The sequence below is a fragment of the Lycorma delicatula genome, chromosome 2 (assembly GCF_047948215.1).
Source record: "Lycorma delicatula isolate Av1 chromosome 2, ASM4794821v1, whole genome shotgun sequence".
NCBI lineage: Eukaryota > Metazoa > Arthropoda > Insecta > Hemiptera > Fulgoridae > Lycorma > Lycorma delicatula.
This window is the reverse complement of record NC_134456.1, coordinates 220,962,226-220,988,807: the sequence shown is the minus strand read 5'-3', so window position 1 is coordinate 220,988,807 and position 26,582 is coordinate 220,962,226. Positions and strand designations below refer to the sequence as shown.

Sequence of the window (26,582 nt, the reverse complement as noted above, 5' to 3'; positions counted from 1 at the left end):
CTGAAAATAAAATTACTGTAATATTCTTTTTTTACATAAAAACATTTTTCTTTATTGCACTACAAAATCGAAAAGGATTAGAACACAATGTAGTAAAAAATTATCAAACTAATTAATCTTCAGAAAAGTTTAAAGACATTGATATTTTAATGACGAAAATCTGTTCAATAATTGAGAAATTAAGTTTGAAATATTTAAGTTTTACACTTACCATATAAGAAAATGCAAACTTCAATTTTGAAAATCGATTTAAGAGTTCAGGAATTAACTGCAATAAAAAAAGTTAAACAGAAATAAAAAAATATTTTATCTAATCTTTATTAAAAAAACAAGACATTGAATGCCTCTGTACTTCTTAAATGAAGGTTAAAATATTATTATAATAAGATAAAAAAGAAATATAATTATAAAAAATAAAAAAAGACAGAAGACCAACCAAAATGAAACATTACAGAACTGCCAAAGTGATAAAATCTAGTCTGCAATAGGCTAAACATTAACTGTAGCTTAAGACCTCACACCAGTATTTAAGAGCATAAGTATGTACATATAAAAAAGGCATGGTCAAGTAATATCAAATTCATTTGCCACAGGTTTTTCCTTAGCTTCTTGATCAGAAATATTATTCAAGAAAATAAAAAATAAAAAAGAAATCACGACCCAATTGAGAAACACTTAATATAACATTCACAAATGCAAATCTGATGTTAACATCTTCACCAATTGCAATAAAATCAACTTCAGTGTAATGACTTCTAGATGAGTTAAATATTATGCAGGTACCCTTAAAGATAAAGCTTTTTAACATCTTCAAACCATCTTGGTTAAATAAAAGTAGGTTGTATTATTCTAGAAAGCCAATTTAAACTGACTGAAGAATCAATCTGATTTATAAGTAGATGAAATAACCATCCAATTATTTTTTTAATACATTTATTAGTTATAACATAACATTAAAAAATTCAAGCATTTTATGTTTTTTAAAAAGTAATAATTCAAAAATAAGAAATCTATGATTCTCTAATACTAATTTGAGTGTTCTTAATAGCAGAATACAAGTAGAACAAAACATGTAGTGATTCTATTCGTGACTCATACTTCGGAATGTCAAGTAAACCTGTAATAAATAAGAACAATAAGATTAAACTTAAAGACAGTGCTATATTAAATTTAATTATCTCATTTTCGCTAATTAATTAATTATCGCTATGAAATTTAACAAAAAAATATATTGAAAACGTTTGCAGATAATTAGAAATAAGATTACAATAACACACTTGTTACTCACATACTCTACTACAATGTTTTCATTCTGTATGAATAAACAAATTTTTCATTATTTTTGGCATAGATACAAATATACAGCTTAAATGGCAAGGCTATTTCACTTACTTAACATTTTTACTTTCCCAACTATAGCTATCTGCTGAAACATAGCTATGATGGCAAAGTATAATAGCGATTGACCAAAAATTTGGACATCAATATTTTTGCAATTATTGACGTTTCAAGACCCCCCCCCCCCCCCCCAGTTCAAAAAACAAAAAACTTTTTTACAGACTTCTAAATGATTATGTACATATATGTGTTGGCCTGTATTTTGATTAACATCTCTTTTCTGACTCAACAAATTCTTTAAAAATGGATCAATAAATTTCTGTGAGGCACTGATGCCATTAAATTATGGCCAAAATTAAGAAAGAGGGAGGGTGGTAGTTTTTAATTTTTTAATTTTTTTTTTTTTTTTCTGGGCACACAATGAAGTGTTGTTATCAATCAGTTAATGTACACAATATTACAGTAAGCAATTAAGCCAAACATCAAAAACTCAAAAATTTAGATAACAGCAACATAAAACAATAAAAAATCATCAATTAAAACACATAGATGGGTTATAAATGAGTGAAACACATTTATAGGAATAATAAAAAATGTGGATATAGATGCACAGCCTTAAACATCAAGGGACCGGATAACATCATCATATTGTTCCCTAAAATATTATGGATGTTAGCCCCTAATTTAAATTTCTGACACAATGCCACATAAAATACATTCCACAAGTATGTGGTGTAGAGTCAGTTGGCAGTCGCAGCGAACAAAAACAGGTGCATTGGTCAAAGTCATAAGATGGCCAAGAGTGAGTCTAGTGCATCCAATTTAAAGTACACATTTTACAAATGTGTGCTTTATCTTATTAGGAATAACCATCACATACACCTTACTTAGCAGTAAAAGGTACCTTACTCTAACTGCTAATAAAAAAAACCCAAATACATTGTTAGTTAAGTTTTTCACCTTCAGAATGTTGTATAAGAATTATATCAAGGAAATTTGGGGCACAGTAAGATTGCAAGAGGAAGTACCTTTTTTCTTAAATTTAAACTTTTTAATAATTAAAAAATAACATAACAAAGAGCACAATTAACCAAAGGACACATTTTACAAAGGTTTTTTTGTCGCTATTTGAAACAAACTTTGCAACTGCAGCTTATCTAAAAGCAAACCTAAATAATTTTATTTATTTATTTTTTAATAATTTTATTTTATTATGATATTTTTTATTTTTAATTAAAAGTATTCTAAAGAATCAATTGCGTAAATGTCCAGTACTCACTTATTGTTAATTAAAACACTCCAGCAATTTAACGCACTTTCAGTTGCTTTTGCTTATAGCAGTGATAAAAATTTTGTAAAGCCTCTTCATAATGCTAATACTATTTCTTGCTTCACTGTAAGATTATTCTATGGTTTTTCATCTTTTATAAACCACACAGGATCACTTTAGTCAGTCTATTATCCAAGTCTCTTCGGCACTTGCAGTTCTCTCAGTACTTTTTCATACATTCTGATATCCATGCCATGCCATGCGATATCCATGTGTTGAAAATCTTCCAATCTTCCAGTCAGCCAGTGTTTTGGTAGTTCTTCTATGATCCAGATGTTGACAAGTTGATGAAGGGCGATTTTTTCTGGTATTCCTGCATATTTTCCAAATCTCTACAAAGGTCTAATATTCTCCCACCGCTTTGTCACCCTTCATCTCACCCAGTGCCTGGTAGACTTCTTTTACTGCAAGAGGGTTGATGTTTTCCAGTGGTGTTATTGGTGTCGAAGTTTTGGAGTTCTGTCAGTTCTTCACAATTTAGGAGTTTGTTGAAATATTTAGTTTGTTATGGGCCAGATTATGGTTTTCATCCTTCATTAGTAGGATTGGGGTTTGTATTTTTGGAGTTGTTTTTTGAAGGTTTTGTGATAATCTCTCAACTGTGTTTTGCTGAATTATTCTTGATTTTGAATTATTCTATTGATTTCAGTCTGTCTTTATGGTATTTATTTTCTTTGTTTTACTTGATTTTGGAACTAGTGAAACAGCCTAGCTTAATGTCTTTTCTCTACTGTTTCATCTCATTCGCTGTTCCAACATTGATGCTTTTTACAAGGTTTTATTGGGACTAATTCTTCTGTGATTTGTTTAAGGTTGTTAACAAAGTCTTATCCGTGGTTATTTTTTCAATTGCTTTTTAGTAATTTTCATTCTTGATTAGTTTGGTAGGGCCTATTTTTCTTTTAGTTTTAGCGACTTGATTTTGTTGCTTTCTTTCGGAAGTGAATTTAATTTTAATTTTCACTATGTAGTCATCTGAGCCTTTGTCTAGTTCTTGAAGACTTTCACATTTTAGATTTCTTTGTGGTGGTGATTGTCCATGAAGGCACGAATGATCTAGTTTGTATTCTCCTTTAGTACACTGGTTGTTTCCAGATTTTGAGTTTTTGTGGTTTCTTCTTGAAATACATGGATTTCAAGATTAGTTAGTCTTTTCTGCAGAAAGCAATGAGTCTGTCAATTTTCATTAGTTCACTTTTGGGTAGGCCATTTTCCAATGATGTTTCCCTACCTTCTTTCTCTACCTTAGCAGCAGCGTGGCATTATTAGCAAGGCATGGGCATTTATTATGGTATAGATATTTTATAGATGAATAGTTGTATGGATATTTTGAATTTGACCCAAAAAGCCTGTTTCAAACTGTGGGGCACTTTTCATCACTCTCTTCCCAAGTATACCTTTGTACAACCTATATCCTTGAAATTCCATGGCATCCTGGTCGATGTTTCTTATTTCCTCTACTCCCTTGATGGAAATTTTATGTTGGTCCATTAGATCAGTTATTATTTTTAGTTTACCAGTCTGTATGAATGGAGTTTACATTGTAAACTGGAAATGTAGTTGATTTGCTTCAGTTTGATTTTGGATTTCGTATTGTTCTTTTGTGTGTGTGGTGTTACAGCACTCCAATGTTTTCAATCACATGTTATCTTCTAAGTGGCAACCCAGCATATCTGAGTGCTGCCTTCTATGAACTCTGATGTTACTTGGTTCAGCTGGTGGAGTAATCCTTAAAAGACCTTTCACGGTTGACTGTCAAGGGTTCACCTGTGATGGGATTACATTCCGAGTTATAACTCTAGATGTGATCTAGTGAGGTATCACTTGATAGATGAAGTAGTGCAGTTTGTTTAAATTCAGTTCACCAAACAAATTTCTCCTATTTGTTCCAGATAATCCTGGCACACCTCATGAGACTCAATCTGACTTTTGTTAAAGCTGTTCTTAGGAGAAAAGTTAAAACGTCTGATCCTAAACATTATGTCCAGTTTACACTTTATCTTATAATTTAAAAAAATAAGATTTCAATTATTACAATAATGCTGTAGACAAATTATATTGGAAGCCAGTAAATTAATCCATTTTAACAAAATAAATCCTACTCACTGCATAATCATTTCTAAGCTGAAAATAGAAATAAAATGTCAGAGATTTAATAAAAATTAAGATCATTTTTTTTGGATAATAAAAAATAGTAGCATAACTAAAAATCATCATAAACTTACATAACGTAACAATACACATATTTAACAACTGTAATTTTAGTGTATTATTATACACTAAAATTTCATAATTATAAACAGTTATAATTTGGCATTACCATAATTATTTATCAACACTGATAGATGCAAGCTTTTATTGTACTAATAAACAATTACATTACAACAGATATTTGAAATAATGCATTATAAGTGAAAATATTCAGGTAAACATAGTTAATAACCAATAATTTATAAATAAAGTTGTACAAAAACCCCTTCTTTCTTAACATTTAAAATATATAATACCAAAAATTTACAAGAAAAACGAAAAATTTAAAAAGCCAAATAATCACATTTATTTCTTGGTATTGACTCAAGCAGTAGTTTTTTCAACGCACATATATGTAATTTTGTCTAGAAAATAAATCTGATCTGGCTACATTTCAACCACATCATGTATATATAGAAGATATTAACAATAAAAAAAGGTTTCTTGCAAACAGACCTTATTGAAAGTCCATTGAACAAACAGCCTCTAATTCTTCAAACATATAAACTCATATTTATTAATTCTATTAACCTTGTTATTATAATTTACTAGGAATGTATATAAAAATTTTCATCACTTTCTGATGATAGTATTAATAGTTAAAAACAAAAGCTATTGGTTTCTCACAAAATTCTTCTAAAGGGTATGCTTAGATAAATTAAAAAACTACAGCACCATTACTGGCTTAGTATGTTACTACTTGCAACTATTGTTGTCACCTACACACAGAAAAATATTCACAAATATTCACAGAAAAATTTCAGAATGCCAGTATATAAACAAAAAGTAGTATATACAATTTCATTAAAAAATGGGAATCATGAGTAACAACAGGACCCCATTATACACCATTTTTTAACTAACTGGTTTCAAAAGAAAAATTAAGTAGCAACCTTTCATTAGGAATCCAGAGGCTGCAGCCCTATTGTATAGTCTCAGGAATGGTCGACCTGAAACTATACAAGATTATACTTTGCTTACATTCTTACAAATCATCCTCATTCATCCTCTGAAGTAATACCTTATGGTGGTTCCAGACGCTAAACAGAAAAAGAAAGAAGAGGAACTGGATAACTGAAATTCCTCAGTCGATGTTTGAGAGTCCACTTCACGATGAGATAATCAGTGTATGGTGTGCTATTTCTGGTGTATAGCTGGGCGAATATATTTTGACTAAACTGCAAATACAGAACCGAACAATTTTTTAAGAATTTTATGCTCAATTAACAGATTGTGAAAAATAGTACAGCTTCTTTCAACGAGACAGAACAACGTGTCACATATCACATGATTCATTAGCATGTGTTCATGCTGCTTTTACAAAAGAAGGAACAGTCAGTGGAGGGCAGTGGCCTTTAGATTTGTCTAGTTATCCTTTTTGTCTATATTTTTTTCCTTTTGGTCTATTTGAAGGATAAAGTTCATGAATTGAATCCACACGCTATCAGTGAACTGGTGGCAGCCATGCAACAATAAATTGATGCCACTGACATCAGTATTTTGTGTCAAGTAATTCTTAATTTCACTTGAGCACAAATGCACTTCTGCTCAGTTGAATATTTTTTTATAAAAATATGGTAAATAAATAAACTTTTGCTAATGTAAATATGAATTCAATTTCATTTACTTTTTAATTTTTCCATTTCATTGGTAAAATGTTCATTCATTCATGTTGCAACAATGTTTAGTCTGTAGTGGTTGGGTTTGCTCGCTCTGTATAACATCCATTAAGAGTATAATTACTTCACTGATCTGTGATTTCAATACAGGAACAGATTGATTACAGAGTTCAGACTATAAGCCTTACAATCTGTAAGAGCTCCCTCCTTTCATCTACAGTAACAGAAATAATTAGGACTATATCATAAATTGGTAAACAATCTTAGCACAGCAGACTTGTTAACAACACTAAAATAAAGCTACTGCTGATCAATACTAACCTTGAACAACAATTATTTAACCCAGAACATGAATCAATTCATATACCTCAGTATGTTCTACTTACAATCTGCAGAAAGCAATGATTTTATAACTAGTGGTATCAGAAATAGAGACGGGAACGGCAAACAGTCTTCAATTTTTTTGTTAATTTTTACAAAACTGTACTAAGCTTTATAGTCAAAAACAACTTACAACAAACAATATCAACTAATGTTAGAAGATCACATTCCAAATCACCAATAGGTAAACCAATTTTATTTAAACATTCCTCAAATTCTTGTGGCCATTCTTGCATTAACCCATCAATATCTGGCATAGTCCTAAAAAGTGAAATCAGATAAAAATAACTTAATGTATTATATACCTTAATATAATTTTATGACTTTTTATTTACTGCATAAGCTTTAAATTTATTTTATATTATTAAAATAAAATATATACATCCAACTTCAAAAAAAATCTGCATTAGTAACTAAGAATAAAAAAATAGTACTATCTCAAGCCTAAATTTTTACAATTAGAATTTGGCACCAAATTAAAAATAAACAACTTATACTTAATTTAAATTACTTGTAATTTGGTGCTAATGTAAAAAAGTCTAATGAACTTGGTTTTTACTTTATTTTGCAATTTTTTGATTATTTATTATTTAAAATAAAAGCACAGAAAGAGTGTTGCATGTATAAAAAAGCAATTCACAAGAAGCAGAAAGACAAGAAAACTGCATACTGATAAAAATAAGAAAAGGAATAGCAAGAAATAATGAAGAGATTGTCATGAACATGAGGCAAGGTTTATTGAAACACAGGGATACATGTTACTTTTTTTTTACTACTTTAGCTTTCAACTAACTGTATTCAATTTTCGCATAAAAATACTTTGAATATCAGAATGACATATATATATATATATATTTAAAACCGCATGAAATATAAACAAAACACAGTTAATTAGATAAGTTAAATTTACCATATTAATTTTCATATTAAGCAATTTTCACAAGATCCTGCATCTTCAGTTGGTATTGAATTCTATAATTACATTATACATAAATCTTTTAAAAAATTGTTATTTTAGATTGTCTCAATCAAAAAAAACCATTAACTTATCTAATTACTGTATTTTGGTGGTTTCTATTTTTTATAATATTAAATTTTATTAACACAGTAGTCAATATGTTAATATTGACTACTTTTTAAATACATACACACACACAAAAGGGTGGTTCAATAAGTCCTTAGAAAATCCAACAGATGGCGCTCGTAGTATCAAAAATGGTTTCCTTTTAGTAAGCATCATTTGTCGCTAGAGTGCAGTTAAAGTTTCAGCTGTATCCATCATGAGGTTTCATTGTCAGAGTCGATTGACGCAACAAGCTATTATTTATTTAGAAAAATGGAAAAAAGTGAGTTTTGAGTATTGATTAAACAACTAACTATATTTAAAAGGCTTAACATCAAAAGAGATCAAAGCTGAGTTGGATGAAGTTCATCATTTGCTCCTGTGTTTTCAACAGTTGGGTACAGTACAATTGGGTAAATGAGTTTAAACATCGTAAGGGAGTCCAGTGGAAGTGACCACCCCTGAAATGATTGACAAAATTCATGATATGGTTTTGAGTGATCGACGAATCAAAGTGCATGAAATAGTTAAGGCCACAGGCAAATTGCAAAGAACAGTGTCTTCAATTTTGCATGAAAAATTGGACGTGAAAAAAATTTTGGCAAGATGGGTGTCGTGTTGTGGAGAATAAACACAATTGTGTTTAAACACAGTGGAGAATAAACACAATTGTGTGGTCAACTCTGAGGCTGTTTTGCCGCTTTTCCATAGCAATTCTGATGAGTTTCTGCATCGATATATAACTATGGATGAAACATGGATACACTACTACACTCCAGAAAGAAAGGAATGGTAAAAAAAGTGGGTTTTTGAAGGCGAATGGGCTTCGAAGAAGGTGAAGATGGTGAAATCAGCTGGCAAGGTGATTGCTACGGTTTTTTGGGATACATGTAGTATAATCAGCACTGATTACTTGGAAAAAGGGAAAACAATAACTGGAGAGTGTTATGCGTCATTATTGCATCGGTTGAACAAACAAATCAAGAAAAAAACATCCTCATTTGAAAAAGATCCTCTTCCATCAAGACAATGCACAGGTGCACACTCCACAGTTTCGATGGCCAAAATTATGGAATTAAAGTTTGAATTATTATAACACATCCACCGGATTTGGCTCCAGTGATATTTTCATTTCTAAACTTGAAAAGCTTTAAAAAAATATTTTAACCAAAATTTAATTTCTGAAAACTTTAAAAATAAACAGAGATAAAACAAATGCTGAATGCCACTGATTATTTAGTGAACTATACGAAAGAATTATCATAAGAATGCTCTATTATTATCAAACCAATATATTAAAAAATAAATAATTTAACAATTTTGCCTGGGTAAGCATTTCTCAGTAAATTATTTTTAAAATTCATATCAATCAAAATTATCTGAACATATACTTTATAATTATTATTATTATTATTATTAAACAATTAATTTAACAGTTAATTCAACTTTTTTTTTAGCGGAAAAAAAATTAAATAGAAAAAATCAAAAGCACCAAAATTAAGAGAAAAAAACAAAAGCAACAAATAAAAAAAAAATTATAAATAATGCGTGCAACTTTTCACTTAAAAGTAGTAGAAGTTTATTTAAAAAATGGCCTCCGTGGAGAAGTAAGTACTAGCATCTCTATTTTCATCCAGAAAGTTATGGATTTAAAACCCAAACAATCACGTTTGACACTTTTTACTTGCTGAAAAATTTCCACCATGATAAAGTTTAGGTGTGACTGAGCATCACATGTAGCAGCCTAAGTAAATAAATAAATGCAAAATTTGTTAATTAAAATTATTTTAATTATATGGAAACTTACCTAGTATACTGAATATTTTGGGCTGGTCTACTTTTATGTAGTTCGTTTATATCTTTAATCCAACGATCAATTGCTTTTGGATTCTTTTCTGCATTTTCTACTTTTTTCACAACCTATTAAAATAATTTAAAACTCATTACTACTGTATATTATATTTTATAACATGAATGGATCACAGAGGAGATGCTGGAGAAGAATAAGGAAAGGAAAAAATGGAAAAATCTTTGCACAGAGGAAGGCAAAAGGAAACACAGAAAGCTAAATAGCTCAGAAGAAACTGATTAAGCCAAAGAAAAATAGATGAGAAAAATGCAATGACATGGAAAAATATAAAAAAGAAGGAAGATTTGATCTGATGTAAGAGAGGAAAGTTAAAGATAGTCATTAAGTAGAAACTAGCAATGGGAAAAGTGAATGAACCAAACGAGGTTAAGAAGAAATGGAGAGAGTAAATGGAAGAACTGTATGACTGAGGATTGGGCAAATGAAGAACTGGAGATGGAGGAAGAGAATAATGGATGATTATAAGGAATAGAGTAATATTCGCAAACGAAATAGAGACATCCATAACGAAATTGAAGGATGTTGACAATGTGGTATGATGAAAGTTAAGTAGAAATATTGAAAGCATTAGATAGTAAGAGTTTTCAATGAAATATACTGAAAGAGAAAATGATCAAAAGACTTTAAATAAATAATAATGGTACTGATTATTTAATGATACTAAAACTAAAAAAAAAAAATGTGATGAATAAGACCATAATTCTGATATCCCATGAAACCAAAATATTGATACGAACAATTAATACAAAATTGAATGAAAAATTAGATAAAAAAAACTGAATTTTTAAATTTCTCACCTTCTCTGTTTAACCAATGTCTAGAGGAAATAATCTGAAAATGCTCTGATGGGGAAAGAGGAGTGAGTATAGGTGGAATGTTCTAGATTTTCTGATGATATGGTTCTCCCAGCAGATACTAAGTTGAAAGTGACCAAGATCCTTGAAGATCTTGATCAAAAGCATGAAAAATACAGAATGAGAATAAGAATAAGAGCAAGAGTATAGTAGTAGAAAAAAACAGTGAAAAGGTAAATATTAGATTGAACAGTGAAGTAAAACGAGCAGAATGATTCAAGCATCACAAAGCACAGTATCTGAGGATACACATTGTAGAAGAGATAAGAATTTGAGTAGCAATGGCAAAGGAAGGTTAGGATAAGGTTACACTGTGGAACATTAAACGTAGAATTAAGGAAAAGGAGTAACAAAACAGCCATATGTGTAGTACATTGTATTTTACTGAAATGTAAACTCTTAAGGATGAAAGAAGATTAGAGACTGGTGAAATGTGGATATAGACATGGGTGTAACCAGAGGGGGCAATGACCCCCCCCTTTCAAGATTGAGAGAATTTAAAAAAATAGAAATAATCAAAAAATATATAAATAAATTATGAAAAATGTTAAATTAAGCAACATTTAGAAAGAAACTGATTACAAAATAGACACTCACACAATCTGTGAGAAGATTTAACAACTACTATTGTTAAATCTTACTTGTGGCAACAAGAGTTTTCTAGAATAATCTCATCAATCTCGTCTCATTTTACGACATGATGCGAATATTCCAGAAGCTATTTACACAGTACATAAGAGCACATGCATTTTTGGTTAGAGAGTCTGGGATTGCTAATTTCACACAAGTGTGTATGTAGTGTATACAATTTTTTATGACTCTAAAGTTTTTTTTTTTTTGTGCCAGCCACTTTATTATAAAAAAATGGATATTAGAACATTTTTTGGTAAGTAGCCTATTGTGACTTTTATTACATGCTTTTATTTAACTTGCAATGTATGTACTGTAAATTTACATAAGCACTGTTCTTGCTTTAAAAGCATGTAACTTAAAATTTGATATTTTTCATTTTTTTGTTTTCTTTCTATGTTTGCAAGTATTACAGCACAAGGGATTCTTTTGGAGTTTTCAATATAAAACAAAAATTAAAAATAATTCAAAACATGGCCCAATTACCAATATTCCTTTCAGCAATTGCTCAGTTTTTGTATCAGTAAAATCGACTCATTTTTAGTTTACCTTGATTTTCTCAGTAAAGAAAGGAAACATTTAACTATCTTTTAGTTAAATTTTAGAGAGATTTTAGGCGAAAATATAAACAAACATGCACAAGTGGATATAACATGAAAATTCATTTTTGAGATACTGTTTACACACATACCTATATATAATACTCTAATAACATAATTTTATAAATGTTTCTTTTCACAATTATATAACTTACTACAGGTTTGGCTGAAGTTTGTTTGGTATTTGCTCGCAACTGTAAATAAAGGACAGCCGGTTCACTTTGGTTTGCACAAGGTTCATCCAACACACGTAAACCAAGATCATCTTGCATACCATCTGGTCTATTCACTTTCAGAAATGCATCAATATCCCCTACTGCTGGAATGAAATCTGGTATAAACGGTTTCAATTTATATTCCAACTCAATACTTTGAGGAGTGTAACTATAACAAAAACATATCAATACATAATAGGTTATAATGAGCCTTTTCTTTAGATTAATTAATAAAATACATTACAATCTTGGTTGGCCAATTTTTTTGATAATCAGAACTCTCCAGGACTTATTTACATTTAATAATTCAGTAGAGCCTATGGGTAGCTGCATCTGTTGCTAATGTTTTAACCATGTACATACAGCAGTATTAATAGATTATTACCTTGACAGGTTTGAGTGTAAATGTATTAGAATTTAACAATAAGAAAAAAAAGATCCTAAGTGTTTTTACAACTTCAAAGAAGCAAAGAGAAAATCACAGTTACAAAAATATGTGAATTTATAAATTCTATTTAACACTATTTCCTGCATAATTAAATAAATACTTAATTATTAAATTAAATTACTATTAAATATTAATAATAATAATTAAAATGTAAACATATTTGAAGTGTTTTGGCACTACAACACTCAAGGCTACTGCTACAAATACTATCACAATTGCCACTATAAAAAATAACAAGCCAAGTTTCCAAACTTGGCTAGTTATTTTTAGGATACTAAAGTACAACATTTAGCAAACATAATAATTATATCCATTTTTGGGTGCTCCATTGTCAAATTTACTTTACATTTTTGTTCACAGTTCCATATTTTAATACATTCTTGTAGGATTAATGACATTTAGTCTTTCATTCAGGAATAAAATTTGACTGTTACTCAGATTTTCATTCGCTGAATTTACTTTTTAATTTATATATATATATATATATATATATATATAGAACATCAACACAGTTATATCAGCATCCATTATTACAGTGAAAAAAAAAGTGATTGAATATAAAATGGAATACTTTCACAATTACTTCATGCAATGATTCATAAAACCTAATTGCATTTTCATACAGACTATATATTTTAAGATGTTTGATTAATTTTAAAATCATAAACTGTCAATTTACTGAAACATGGATGCAATTTTCTTGGTATATTGATATGCACACAACTCACAAGTGCATGTGAATTACTTTATAAATGTATATTTTTCTTGAAGTTACTGTCTATTTGAAGAAGGAATTTCTGATTCTAATGAATGAATCATGCTGCTATTAATTTAACTTTTAAGTTTTTAAAAAATATCATCCGTCGACGTATTAAGAAATCCATATAACAAAATAATTTATAATAAAATAAAATACAAATAAATTCACCAATTTAAATAAGCCAATTCAATTTCATTTAAATTTAGGTCAGAATTTACAATGGTTACAAACATTCTGTGCTAGGACAGAACAAAATCAATCACACAGATTTAATTACTTAATACAGCAATAAAATACTAATCAAAAATTTACTTGACGGTTCTGAAAACGTTCTTAATTAAAATTCCTTACCATGTGATATATTTGAATACATCTTTTACATCTGCAGATACTGTTAAATGGTCATAATCCCTTGGGTCATAACTCCTGGAAAACAAACAAAAACTACACGTTAATTTCTTCTATAATTATGGATCTGCTGTAATACTCATTTTATGAAGTTTCTTGGAAATACAAAATTAAAAATATCAAAAAACACTTAATGTAGTTAACCTACTATTATACCACAGCTCATTGCAGAAAAAACTTTTTCATGCCAGAAAAACTTCTGTATTTATTAATGGTTTTTTTTAATTAACATTTTATTTATTTTTGGATTAGCCTCACCATCTCCCCTTTTAAACCAGCTCTTTTCCACAGATGCAGTCAAGAAGAGAAGAATGACAGGTCAAGACATATATCAATAGAACAGCTGGGTAAGCCTTGGTGGTTGAACTTGTAAAAAAAAGTCACTACAACAGATTAAAGTTAGTCCTAAAGCTACAAATGAACCAATCAAATTAAGTTACTACAAGCATTTCATCTATTTACAAAATTTCTAAAATTTCTGACAAAGGCATTCCATTACCAATAACGTCCTGTAAATGACCATCCTCAAGGAGGGCATTGTCTACAAGAATTATATGAAGACTGTCTACATGAAGAAAAAAATTCTACCTACAAGTCTTGGAATTTTTAAGAAGTGATATTTTACTAAGAATAATAACGCAAATAATAGATGTGACACTCAAAACTGTAACTATGAACACTTTCATTCTACTTGAAATCAAATAACTCTTATAGTTGCCCCAGCGAATCTACGATCTTGTGATGTCACATGCTGACATCTCATTATATTATTGTTTTCCAAAACATTATTTTTGCGCGGAATTATTATTTTTATTTAATTTTTCAACTTACATACAATACAAGCACCCAAACAATACATTTATGTTGTTGTGTGTTCAATTCTTTCCACTTGAGCTGATTACATGTATAAAAATGGCTAATGATTCAACACTAACACAATTCATTAACCAATGACTAATGCTCTGATTGGTATTATGTACAGGCCTATAAAAATTTATACATGCAGTTAGAAATCATGTCTTTCGTCATGATTATATTTAGATCTGTCATTCATAGTACACAATGTGTGTATAAAGAAATAAACTTAGTCCAGTTTATATCGTGTTCAGTGAAGTTATTTGGATAGCAATTTTGTTAGACCATATTATTTTATAATTACTCATGTTTTTCACAAATTTTTTGTAACATAATATTTTTTTTTGTTTTATTTTTGTTTGTATATTATTAGTGCAGTTTGTTATGGCAGAATTTAAATATGTAGTTAAGAAAAAAATACTTAGGAGTCAAGCACGTGAAATTATCAATAATGTTTATGATTTTATGAAAAAAGAAACTCTAAATTTGTAAATAACTGATAACAAACATATAATTGGCATTCAAAAATGCAAAGAAATAACTGCTGCTGCTTGAGGGATATCAATAACACAGGTTCAAAAACTCAGAAGAGAAAAAAAAACATGATTCTTCAATCAACATCCCAATTGTGTTCTTTCAGCACACTGAAAAAGTATAAATGACAGTTGAAATCTGTCATTGGACTGGACAGTTTTGATTTAGGTATAGTTAAAAGAACAATTAATGAATTTCATTCAAAGAAGAATGAAAAAAAAATAAGGCAAGAACTTCAGTCATCTACTGATTTTAAAGGCAGTGAATCAACTTTGGTTGTTATTTTGAAAGAGTTAGGTTTCAAATGGCATAAAACTGAAAAACAGAAAACTTTTAATTGAGAAATCTGATGTATCAGGTGGAAGAGAATTGAATATTTGCAGGCAATGGTTAAGTACAGACAAAGCAATGCTACAATTGTTTATTTGGATGAAATGTATGTTTTAAGTTCGCACTGTTCAACAAAATCATGTTCTGATGCTATTGTTGAGGGACTTCATGTGCCAAAATCATTGCAAATGTGTTCTGGGACCAATGATTGATCTGATTTCTTGAGATGTGGAACATCCATCGCATCACAAGTATATTGTGACTTTCTAAACTTCATCATGCCATTCAAAACTAACAACAAGGAGTGCTTAGATCAGAAATTATTCTTCACAATAATGTACATCCACACATGGATGCATGCACAATATAAACTATTAAAAAATTCAGATGAGAGATTTTTTATTATACCCTTACAATCATGATTTCACACTATATGACCACCATTTCTTCCTATAACTCAAAAACTGGCTTGCATCTCAACAATTGAAGCAAGTGAAGAGATGAAAATATCTCTGCAAAAGTGGTTACAATCTCAGGCAGCAGAATTTTATTCAATGGATTTGAAGAAGCTTGTTTCATGATATCAAAAGTATTTGGAACAAAATGGTGATAGAGTAGAAATTAACATAAATAGTATTTGAAACCATTAATAAATTGTTAAATTTTTTTTGTTCTCCTTTTGTTACCAATTGGCCTTACTTCTGAACCACACCTTTTACACATACAAAACAGTAAAAATGGATAACCTCAAAAATATCAATTATAATATACGCTGTAATAAAAAAAAAAACTGTATATATTTATGAATTATACATGAAGCTCATAAAATATGAGGGCTGTTCAGTAACTAAAGAGACAAATGGCAACAATGGAAAAACTATGTATAGAATAATTTGAAACTGACTAATGTCCAAATTGGCAACCCTGTCATAGAAAATATCAGCTGTTAGAAAAGAATTTCCATTATTCTAATTTCTTTTGTTTCATTTCAAAATGTTGGCTTCACATTAGATTTGTACTATAGAAGAAAAGTATGCTGTGATAAGATTTTTATTTAATGCAGGTGTAAAACTAGCCAAAATTCACTTGCAAACAGTGTAGTAAAAATTCTATTAAGTGTCCAAATTTTTTTAAGTGGATTGTATAGTTTAAACAGGACAGAACAAATATCACAGATTTTCATTGTTGTGGAAGACCAGAATCAAAAGATCAAAAACATGAAACAGAAACAGCTGAGTTCGCTCACCGTGAAGAGAATTCTAAACCTATGTGTCAGCCAGTAAAATGAGGCTACCTGTATTTTGGGACTATAAAGATCAGATTTATTGTGATTATTTGGAAGTACAATGTTCAATCAACAGTAATTATTATTGTGATATGCTAGAAAATGAAATGAAACCTAGAATAAGGAAGTAATGTCACTTTCATATTTCTCTCTTTTTCTCAAAAGCATAATTCTTCCACCCTCTTATCACAAGAAGCCTCTTAAGACACCCTCTAAAACACAAGAAGCTACTGTAAAGTTGAGTGTTGCCACTTCTCTCTTAATAGTTCCGATCTCACACAATCACATTTTTTTGTTTGGTGTTCTCAAAGTGTTTTTGACACAGATTTCAGGAACAATGAGCAGGTAGTAGTCTACCATTGTGCTGTACTCTTGCACCACACAAGAATAGCTCAGACACAAAGGTGAACAATTCTTTAATAATGAAATAAGAAAGTTTACAGAAAGATAGGACAAGAGCCTTATGTAGCCAGGGATTATAATGAAAAATAGTAATAGCTTCATTGTCTTCGAATAAATAATTTTTCTAGTCACTTGTCTCTTTTAATTACTGAGTGACCCTCATAATTACCCTTCCAAAATTGGTGCTTGAACATCATCATCATCATCATCATCTTCATCGTCGTCGTCATCAGAATGATCTGACAAATCTGATTCTAATTCTGTTATACGATGTGGGTTTATCACTGAATGATCAGATCTACTCACAGCAGACATTGGTCGATTTAATGTTGATGATCCCTGAAATACATACCCATTTGTCAAACAAATAAAAAAATTAGTTATTCTTTTGAAATACAACATAATATGATAATGATAAAGCCCTTTAAGATACTTGTCATTACTATGGTCTTATACTGACCAAATGACAAGTGAATCCCATATTTTTCCATCCTTTTCAAGCATATTCTAATTCCATCCAAACATTTTTAACAGCCGTTAAGGTTATATTAAAAGACAAAAATGATGTCTTTGAATGAACAAAAATTACTAATGGAAGTATATGAATAAGAAAAAAAGTTTTAAATATGGTAAAAAAGTACATTACTCTTACATTAAATTTAAACTGTCTACTTAGTGCACTGGTTTTATACAGTTATAACATACTTGAACGTTATGGGTTAATAGCCATATTAACTTTCTATATGAAATTAGACCTAATGTAAAATCATACTCCTTGCTTCAGTTAACTCTCATTTTTCATAATCGACCCTTCACTAGTTAATTTAAAAAAATTTATATAGTAAGCTCTTTATGCTCCACAATAACAGATCCCTGAGATGACTAATAGCCTCTTAATAATTTTTTCTGAGCTGGCCCTACTAACAAAACCATATGCTATTGAAAAATAGCAACAGGTTTTCTCAGTAAAGATTACAAAAAACACAATAGGTCAAAATTACTGATTTTTTGTGATTTTTTCATTTATTCTCACCAGGCAATATATTTAATAGATATTAAAAAAAAAAGTTGTATTTTTCTACAATGTCTTTTTTCCTAAATAAAAACAATTATAGTGTAAATTAGCACATTGGAAAGAGGAGTGGCACGAAAAAATTTGATTGATTCAGTCTAAATGTTTATTTTTAAAAAAGATAATATATTGTCTGTTAGTAAAAAGAATACAAAATACCAGTCCACTGGCATAAGAGATTACTGCAAAGAAGAGTTTCTTCAAAGGATTTATTGTCCTCTGCTCCACATTTTGGTATGAGTTTATTGACTGTTAATTAAATAGTTAAAATAAATAAAAAATATATTAATATATAGGAAAAATAAATTAAAAATTGGAAATTAAACAATAAATAAATTAAATTTTGACTGGTTTTAGTCAACAGGTATTTGTTGAGTGATATTACAGACCCAACAAACTACAATAAAACTTAATGCAGTTATGAAAAATTAATCCTACTATACAGTCGCAATAGGTTTTACAAAGCAAACGTAAACAAAGCAATTTAGTCTATTCCAAAATAATAAAATTACAATTCAACATACTTTATTAACAATTTGTGAAAGCTCATCGCCAGTTTGCTTTGTTAGTTTATCATATCCACTTTCTGCACTTTCAGGAGTAGGACTCCTAACTTCTTCAGCATTTTGAACATCAATCGTTTCATCGTACATTGTAAATGGATGTTTAATGTTACTTTATACTGAATTATCTTTTTAATTAATTTTTCTCTTTCTCAACCGAGCTGAAAAAAATCAATAATTACTTTTCAAATACCCATTACAAAAGAGATCTAGAATGCAACAGGGCAAAATTACTTTGAATGCAGAGGTTTATTTTGTGCAAGAAATACACTAATGTAAACAAATTGCTGTAATTACAACATAATCTCTTATTAATTAGTACTCTAGAAAAGAACTTTTTAAAAACAATACATAGCATATAAATTGTCATATGTGTAAATTATAACAGCAGATTTACAATTCATAATTTATTGTAGTAAATAAATTGCTTAAAACTGTTAAATTACAATATTACTAATTTCCATGAGTCATCTTAATGACATACTGCTATGTTTTTCATTACTATAAGAAAGTACATTGGATAGTTCTTGCTCAGAATGAATGAGATTGATTCTTGAAGATCTCATTGCTATAAACTACATGTGAATATGATACTAATATATACCAATCAGGGTTTTTTTTTGGTTTAGCCAAAAACTCATTCGACAAGAACCTTCCACTCTTTGATTCATATAATATTTCATAAGCAGATATTTTGTCCTTTATAAATTCAGAACCTGTAAGCAGCTGTCACTAGAACCAATCTCTAAATTGAACCAGACGAGGATATATTAAATGGAACCCATTTATGGAGCAATTTAATATAACCATTTCAATGGCTCAAGACAACTGGTCTGAGCTAGCCTTGTACACTTACCTTCAGCACAGAGAGGCAATTGCCCAGATGCCACCATATTCAGACAATTATTCATTCTTAAATGAAACGCCTTTTTGAAACAAAATATCAATATAAGTGTCACACAGATCATAATGACAAAATTTAACTTAAATTTTTATTTAAAACAAATTACTTTCTAAATATGGATAACACAAATAACTTATTAAAAGAACATATTAATCATGTTCCAACTGATGGTGACGTTTCAATTATATTTCTCTAACAACATAAAATTTCCATTTGAAAAATAAATTAACAAGAAAAATTGTTAATTTTAATTAAGTCATGCATCACATCCACAAGCAATTTTCAATAATATAAATGATTTGTTCATTTTAGAAAAAAGAGTTCAGTACATATATGTATCAGCTATTATCCTATATAACAAGTAACATTGCCGTTAGCTACAAATGTTTGGTTCACCTCCCTTCAAACATTGTACCTAATTTCAAGCAATCAACTTATACGGTACAAACGATAAATTTAAAATGAAATAAAAACTATGTTTATTTTCCCAATAATCTAATAAAAGTAGCATGCGCGCACGTAATGTTAAAATAATACAAGTTACTATTTCTCTCTCCTTTTTTAAAAACTGAACCTGAGAAAATGAAATCAAACCTATATTTTCTTAAATATATCATCGCGTAAGAACGACATTAAATTTTTCATAAGCAAGTAACTGCCAACGAAAACAAACGAGTCTCCAACATTTACAGACAGAGCCATGATGAAAACAAATCAACAAACGTTACGTAGTGCCGACGAACTCTATACAGAAAACGATAGCAAAGAAATAACAGTTCTTATTCCTAACGACATGCTTTCACTGCTGAGACATATTAGTTATTAATTAAGACTAGGAAAGTGAAATGGCCAGGTCCATAAATGAAAACATATACTGAAAAAAGTGTTGTAGAAAAAAAACGAATTTTTGAAAAATAAAACCGTATCAATGTCAAGGTTAAACCACAAAGTTAAACAAATCATTCATTAGTAAACAATAAAATATTAATCGTTTCTTTACGACGTAATTTTTATAGAGATCTATTTGTACCACACTTTTTTCTCTAAATTTAATGTACCTTCCCCCCAACTCTTTATTTCATCTTAAAATTAGTAACTGCTCGCTGTAATAAAACATTTTCCAGCTTTAATGAAAATACGCTTCAGATCTTTTAAGAACTAATGTAGCTAACGGTAGAGAAAAAAGCGTATGAGTTCCGAAAATATCTTCTGGAAGCACATTTCTACATATTTAAAAAACGAGACATTTTAATTCTTTGCTCATAAAAACTTATATTTTTATTTTAGGTTCATGATTTTTACCACATAAAATAAAACTGCATATTAACTTGAAACTGAACTACCTTTAAATCATATTTAATTAAATAAACGGCCACACAATCGGGATTACATTAAAAATAACTCATTGATAATAACAGACAAACCTAATTCCCATTAATCAGTGGAATATATGAGTTACATAACCATATCATTACACAGTAATTAAGCAGATTAATTTAAACAAAATAGCGTATTGACAATCGAACGCTAATATCACACACATTCCATGATGAAACCATTCTTGTCATAGCAACCGTTGCTATGTTAATATTAGTATTGCCACCACAGCAAGTGAATAGAAGAGTGCATTGCGTTTAGTACAAAATAAAACTATGCGTATAATAAGCATAAACGCTGATTATAACAGCTAACATGACATATGTTTTTCGTAAAATAGTATTTATCTTCTCTCTTATCAAAATTAATGCCGCGTCAGTACAACGTCTGTCGGGTCCGCTAGTATATATATATATATTAATATTTATAATTTACTAACACCGCTGGTGCTTGTATTTTCTTCAGTACTCAACATGAAATATCGAATCATGTAGCATTATATAAATTCGTTTCATCTGTATATATTCTTTTAACTTTAAAAAAAACGACTGTTTTGATGTAACATAATGAAAAATAAGTGTTCGACTAGCATTTAATTTTATAGTTTTAAAAATCATTATTGAAACCAGATACTATTTTAAGTCATTTTTGCGCTTTAATCAAGAATGGTAAAAGTTAAATTATATGGCGATGTTATGTAATTTACTCGTAAAAGTGAACAAATATATCAGTAATAAACTAAAAAATATATCAGTAAGTTGGAAAATTTAAAATAAAAACATATTTGTGAACTATGCCATAAATTTTAAATAATAGAAATCGACATTTTTTATTCCAAATAAATGGTTATCAACTCTGGATTATTTCGCTTGATTTTAAGCAAAGACGGGGTTAAAATATTTAACAGAATTGTTAACTTTTTTATATAAATTTAAGTCCTATTGATTTGGATGGTTATTAACTAGTAACTTTTTTCTTTTTCTGTTTAGCCCCCAGAACACCCGTAAGGTATTACTTAAGATGATGATATGCATGAATGTAAATGAACTGTAGTCTTGTACAGTCTCATGTCGACTGTTGCTGAGATGTGTGGTTAATTGAAACCCAACCACCAAAGAACACCAGTATTCACAATCTAGAATTCAAGTCCGTATAAAAGTAACTGCATTTACTAGGATTTGAACCTTAGAACTCTCAACTTCAAAATCAGCTGATTTGCAATGACGAGTTCACCACTAGACCAACCCCGTGGGTCTATCAGCCGCTAACTACAAACAAACTGCTTCCTGCTGTCATCTCTATTCACACTTTAATTTCCAGGAAGTTACTTCCTGAGATGATTCAGCAGTTAGATATTCTTATCCTCCAAGATTTAAGAAATTTAAGTGGTAAAGCTGTTAAAGAGGATTTAGAAAAAAGTGATATTGATTTGAAATAAAAAAATAGATCCTGGAAAAGAGTGGCTACAGTAAAGTTATTACTACAGTAGCAGTTAAAACGGTGGATTAATATTTACATTACAGATTTAAAAAAATCATACTGCAAAAATTTATTATTTAAATTAAACTTTTTATTTGAAATTTAATTATAAGCATGTAATAAACATATCTTCTTTCATTATAAATATTACATTAACAATATTTTCAGAAGTCAGGATTTTTTTTACCGCTCTCTTGCACTTCCTCCTGGTTAGGTCATTTCAGTTTCCTAGAAATCAATTTTCATGGCTAAAGGTGACATGCAAAAGCCTTAAAAAATTGTACAATATTCATAAATGAAAGATATAAAAGAAAATGTACATTTTATAATGTAAAAACAACTTGATCTGCATATAAATAGTTTTGAGTTTAAGATACCTAAGAGAATAATATCCATTAAAGCAATCTGAAATATGTAGTGTTGATTTAAATTCTCCAGCAACTGTTTATTCTATATTAGTCCAATAATATTATTTAAGAACAGCTATCATCAGCATAACATAGAATATTGCACCAATTAATTTCAACTACATTAATTTTTTACCTAATTAACATGTTCAGCACGGCAAGGGAAAACATTTGTACTCACCAAGTCTGAGCCATATATACATAAAAAACTTATATGACTCATTAACACGTAATGTATTATAATGAACTAGCCTTTTTCACAATTCAGCTCAACTCCTTATCATATAATTTTATGTAGTAGTTCTTTTATTTGTTTCAAGCAAAAGTTTTGTTTAAAAAAATAAGCAATTAGGCAAAATGAAAAAAAATTAATTATTAATTCTAGACTTGTCTTCAATTACTTTTTAACTTAATAAAGAATAGTAATTAACATGCTAAATAAAGATTGATTATAAATATTACAAATTTACAAACTATTCAAAATATGGAATGAAATAAAATTATATTAGAATGTTAAATACAATTTTCTAAATCTATAGTGTATTACTATAAATATTATTTAGATGTGCGCATGCATACATACTATATATAGTGTAACTTTCCATTTGGTAATTTTTTTAAGCCTCTACACTAAAACAAACAAAAAAATTACTATATAAAATGAAATAAATACATTTTAAAAGAATGAGTAATTTTTTCTAAGAAATAAAGTAAATGATATCTGTTTCATACTCATACATAAAATGTAGTTTCAATTTTAACTTTATATGGTTCATTGTTTTGCATAATAAAAATATAAATAAAATGATGTAAATTAAACCAAACAAAAAAATAAATTTCAATAATACTCAAAATGTACAAAAGCAAAGATAAAAAAAACAAATGTATTATTAGCTATAATTCTAATTTTGGGCATGGAGTTTACTCACACCTGAAGTGGTTTGCTGAAAAGCAAACTACTTCATAACAAAGGGGCTGTTTTCACACACTTCACAAAAATTACACTTTTATTTATTTGTCATAACACATTTGGCAGCATTTTCTAATTCCAATTAATTATCTGCGTGTTGTGTTATGTAATGATGCAACAATTATAACAGAGTGTAATGTGGAGTCTGCTGTCAGGGAGAGTAATAAGGATTTCTAGTAATTGAAAGTTGATAGGATGAAAGAACTGAGATGTTATTAAAGATGTACTTGAATGAAGTAAATTAATTAATGAAGTGTTAGCGATTTATTTTTACAATTTTTTGTTTTTTTTATGGCTTTGTCATAAATTCAGTTACGTAAAATTTTAATATTTCAATATAGTTATTTTCTTTAAAAATGCCCAAGTTAGAAGGAAAAGGTACAGTAGTTCATAGTCTTAACCAACCGGGTTGGTCTAGTGGTGAGCTCATCATCGCAAATCAGCTGATTTGAAAGTGAAGAGTTCTAAGGTTCAAATCCTAGTAAAGGCAGTTATTTTTATACGGATTTGAATACTAGATCATGGAAACTAGTGTTCTTTGTTGGTTGGATTTCAATTAACAACACATTTCAGGAATGGTCGACCTGAGACAGTACAAGACTACACTTCATTTACATTCATATATATCATCCTCTGAGGTAATACTTTATGGTGGTTCTGGAGGCTAAACTGAAAAAAGAAAAAAGTAGTTCATAGTCAGGCGAGGGAAATTGTATTCAATATTTACAATTTCTTTTTACAAAACAATGCTGGAACCAGAGTAGTGAGGAAAAGTGAAGTGTTGAATATGGTTGTTCAAGCGACAAAAGTATCACAATGAACAGTCCAAAGAATTATAGCAAAAGGGAAAACAAACTGAAACTGAGAATCTATCCATGTTTGTTTCATCGAAAAACATGTAAATCGCACCATTGCTGTGTGCAATTTAGATGTTTTTGACATGGATGCTTTGGGGCGTTTAATAAATAAATTTTATGTAACCGAAAAATTCGTGCCTACTGTGAGAAGAATTATGCAAAAAGCACGCAAAAGTGAAATTAATTTCAAACGGAGGTAAAGATCTTTAAGAATATTATATAAAATGGGATTCAGATGAAAAAACAGAAGACAACCAGAAAATACTGATAGAAATGCATGACATGAAAATGCAAAGAATAAAATTTCTACAACAAATTTCCCTGTTTCAAGAAGAAGAAAGGTCGATAGTATACACACATGAAATCAACATTGGTAATAGTCATGCGACACCAAAATTGTGGGTAGACACAACAAACCTTCAAGAGGGATTGAACCCTGATGGGGATTCTTATTCTTTAAGACTTTGGGGGTTGGCATCCCAACCCCCAAAGTCGGGGGTAAAGCTGCAGGGGGTAAAGTAGAGCCACTGCAGCTTTACACTCAGTGATGTTGCGACATCTTACAAAATGCAACCATAACCCAAGGTGGGAACGAACTATCATGCCGATAGGTGAATGTCTTTACGTAGTAAGTCTTGAATGATGTCCTCTGGGCACCAGAGCGAACCCAGTTGTATTTAGCTTTAGCTCCAGTACGCATGTGCTCTGCTGGAGTGTCCGTTATTACCACCGGTACTTGTGGTACCAAAATTTCTAGTCCACAAAATAATATTATGGTTGGTGGTCAAAATAACGATGTGGTTGGTGGTCAATCTGAAAAACCATTAATATTAGTCATGTGAAAAGACCTCACATGGCGTTGCCCGATGAGGATAAAAACTGAAATGAAGAAACTACTTTGAATGGTGATGCATCCCATCCACTGTATAGAAATATACGAGTTATCATTCTTCAGAACAATCCGGAAGGAGGCTCCCTCAAAAAGGTCTCTCCCTTCCTGATAAATAAACTGATAATGGGTTCAGTTGGTTCTCCAAAAAACCGACCTCTCTTACGTCTTACCAATATGAGTAATATAAACATTAAGGCGGCATGCCATAAATCTTTAACTAATAGTCGAGGAGTAATCTTTTGCTGGGATCTTCTGTAGATGGATGTTAATGAAATAGCTACTGAGCTTTCTACTCAGGAAGTTGCGGAATGAAACGAATAATGAAAACGCAAAGCGGAGTGGAAGAACCTACATCTTCCCTTATCTTGACATTTAACCTTTCATTACCACCAGAGAAGGTAAAAGTAGATTATCTATTGATTCAAGTATGACCATTCATACCCAATCCACGGTGTTGTTTCATATGCCAAGGGTATGGAACACTACAACGTCTTGCTCAAAAACAGAGATCTGTGCTCGATGTGCTAAGGAAGGCCACAGTGACACTAACTGCCAAGAAAACAAGAAACGTGCAAACTGCAGTGGATCACATACAGCTCGCTCCTGGGATTGCCCAACTTTTAAAGAAGAGAAGGCAATTTTCAGAATCTTTACGGAGCAGAAACTATCCTTTCCAGCAGCACGAAGAGAATATGGAAAATTAATCAACTCTCGTAACTTAGTTAAACCTGATATCTCTTTCGCCGCCATTTAGCAAAGTTCATTTAAATGCAGATAACCAACAATGTGGATCCTACAGTGAGTTGGAGAAGCTTGAGCAGATGTTAACTGATCAAGTTTCTTCACTTACAGTTATTATATCAGAGCTTACTAAAATGAATACAAAGTCG

General features: G+C 29.9%; 1 protein-coding gene across 2 annotated transcripts; it reads right to left on the bottom strand.

Moving 5' to 3' along the window:
• Positions 1-916: 916 nt before the first annotated feature.
• Positions 917-21,328, bottom strand: IFT46 (intraflagellar transport 46). Of its 2 annotated transcripts, none has more exons than XM_075358083.1 (8): positions 21,054-21,328; positions 18,768-18,967; positions 17,341-17,510; positions 13,709-13,783; positions 12,090-12,318; positions 9,789-9,901; positions 7,052-7,179; positions 917-1,117 (listed from the first exon to the last, which is right to left on the bottom strand). In XM_075358083.1, the coding sequence occupies exons 2-8, from the start codon at positions 18,894-18,896 to the stop codon at positions 1,011-1,013; spliced, it is 951 nt and encodes a 316-aa protein (XP_075214198.1). In that variant the 5' UTR covers positions 18,897-18,967; positions 21,054-21,328; the 3' UTR covers positions 917-1,010. The 2 variants fall into 2 exon arrangements, with proteins under 2 accessions (XP_075214198.1, XP_075214197.1); XM_075358082.1 differs by having other exon boundaries at positions 21,135-21,328.
• Between the last annotated feature and the right edge of the window lie 5,254 nt (positions 21,329-26,582).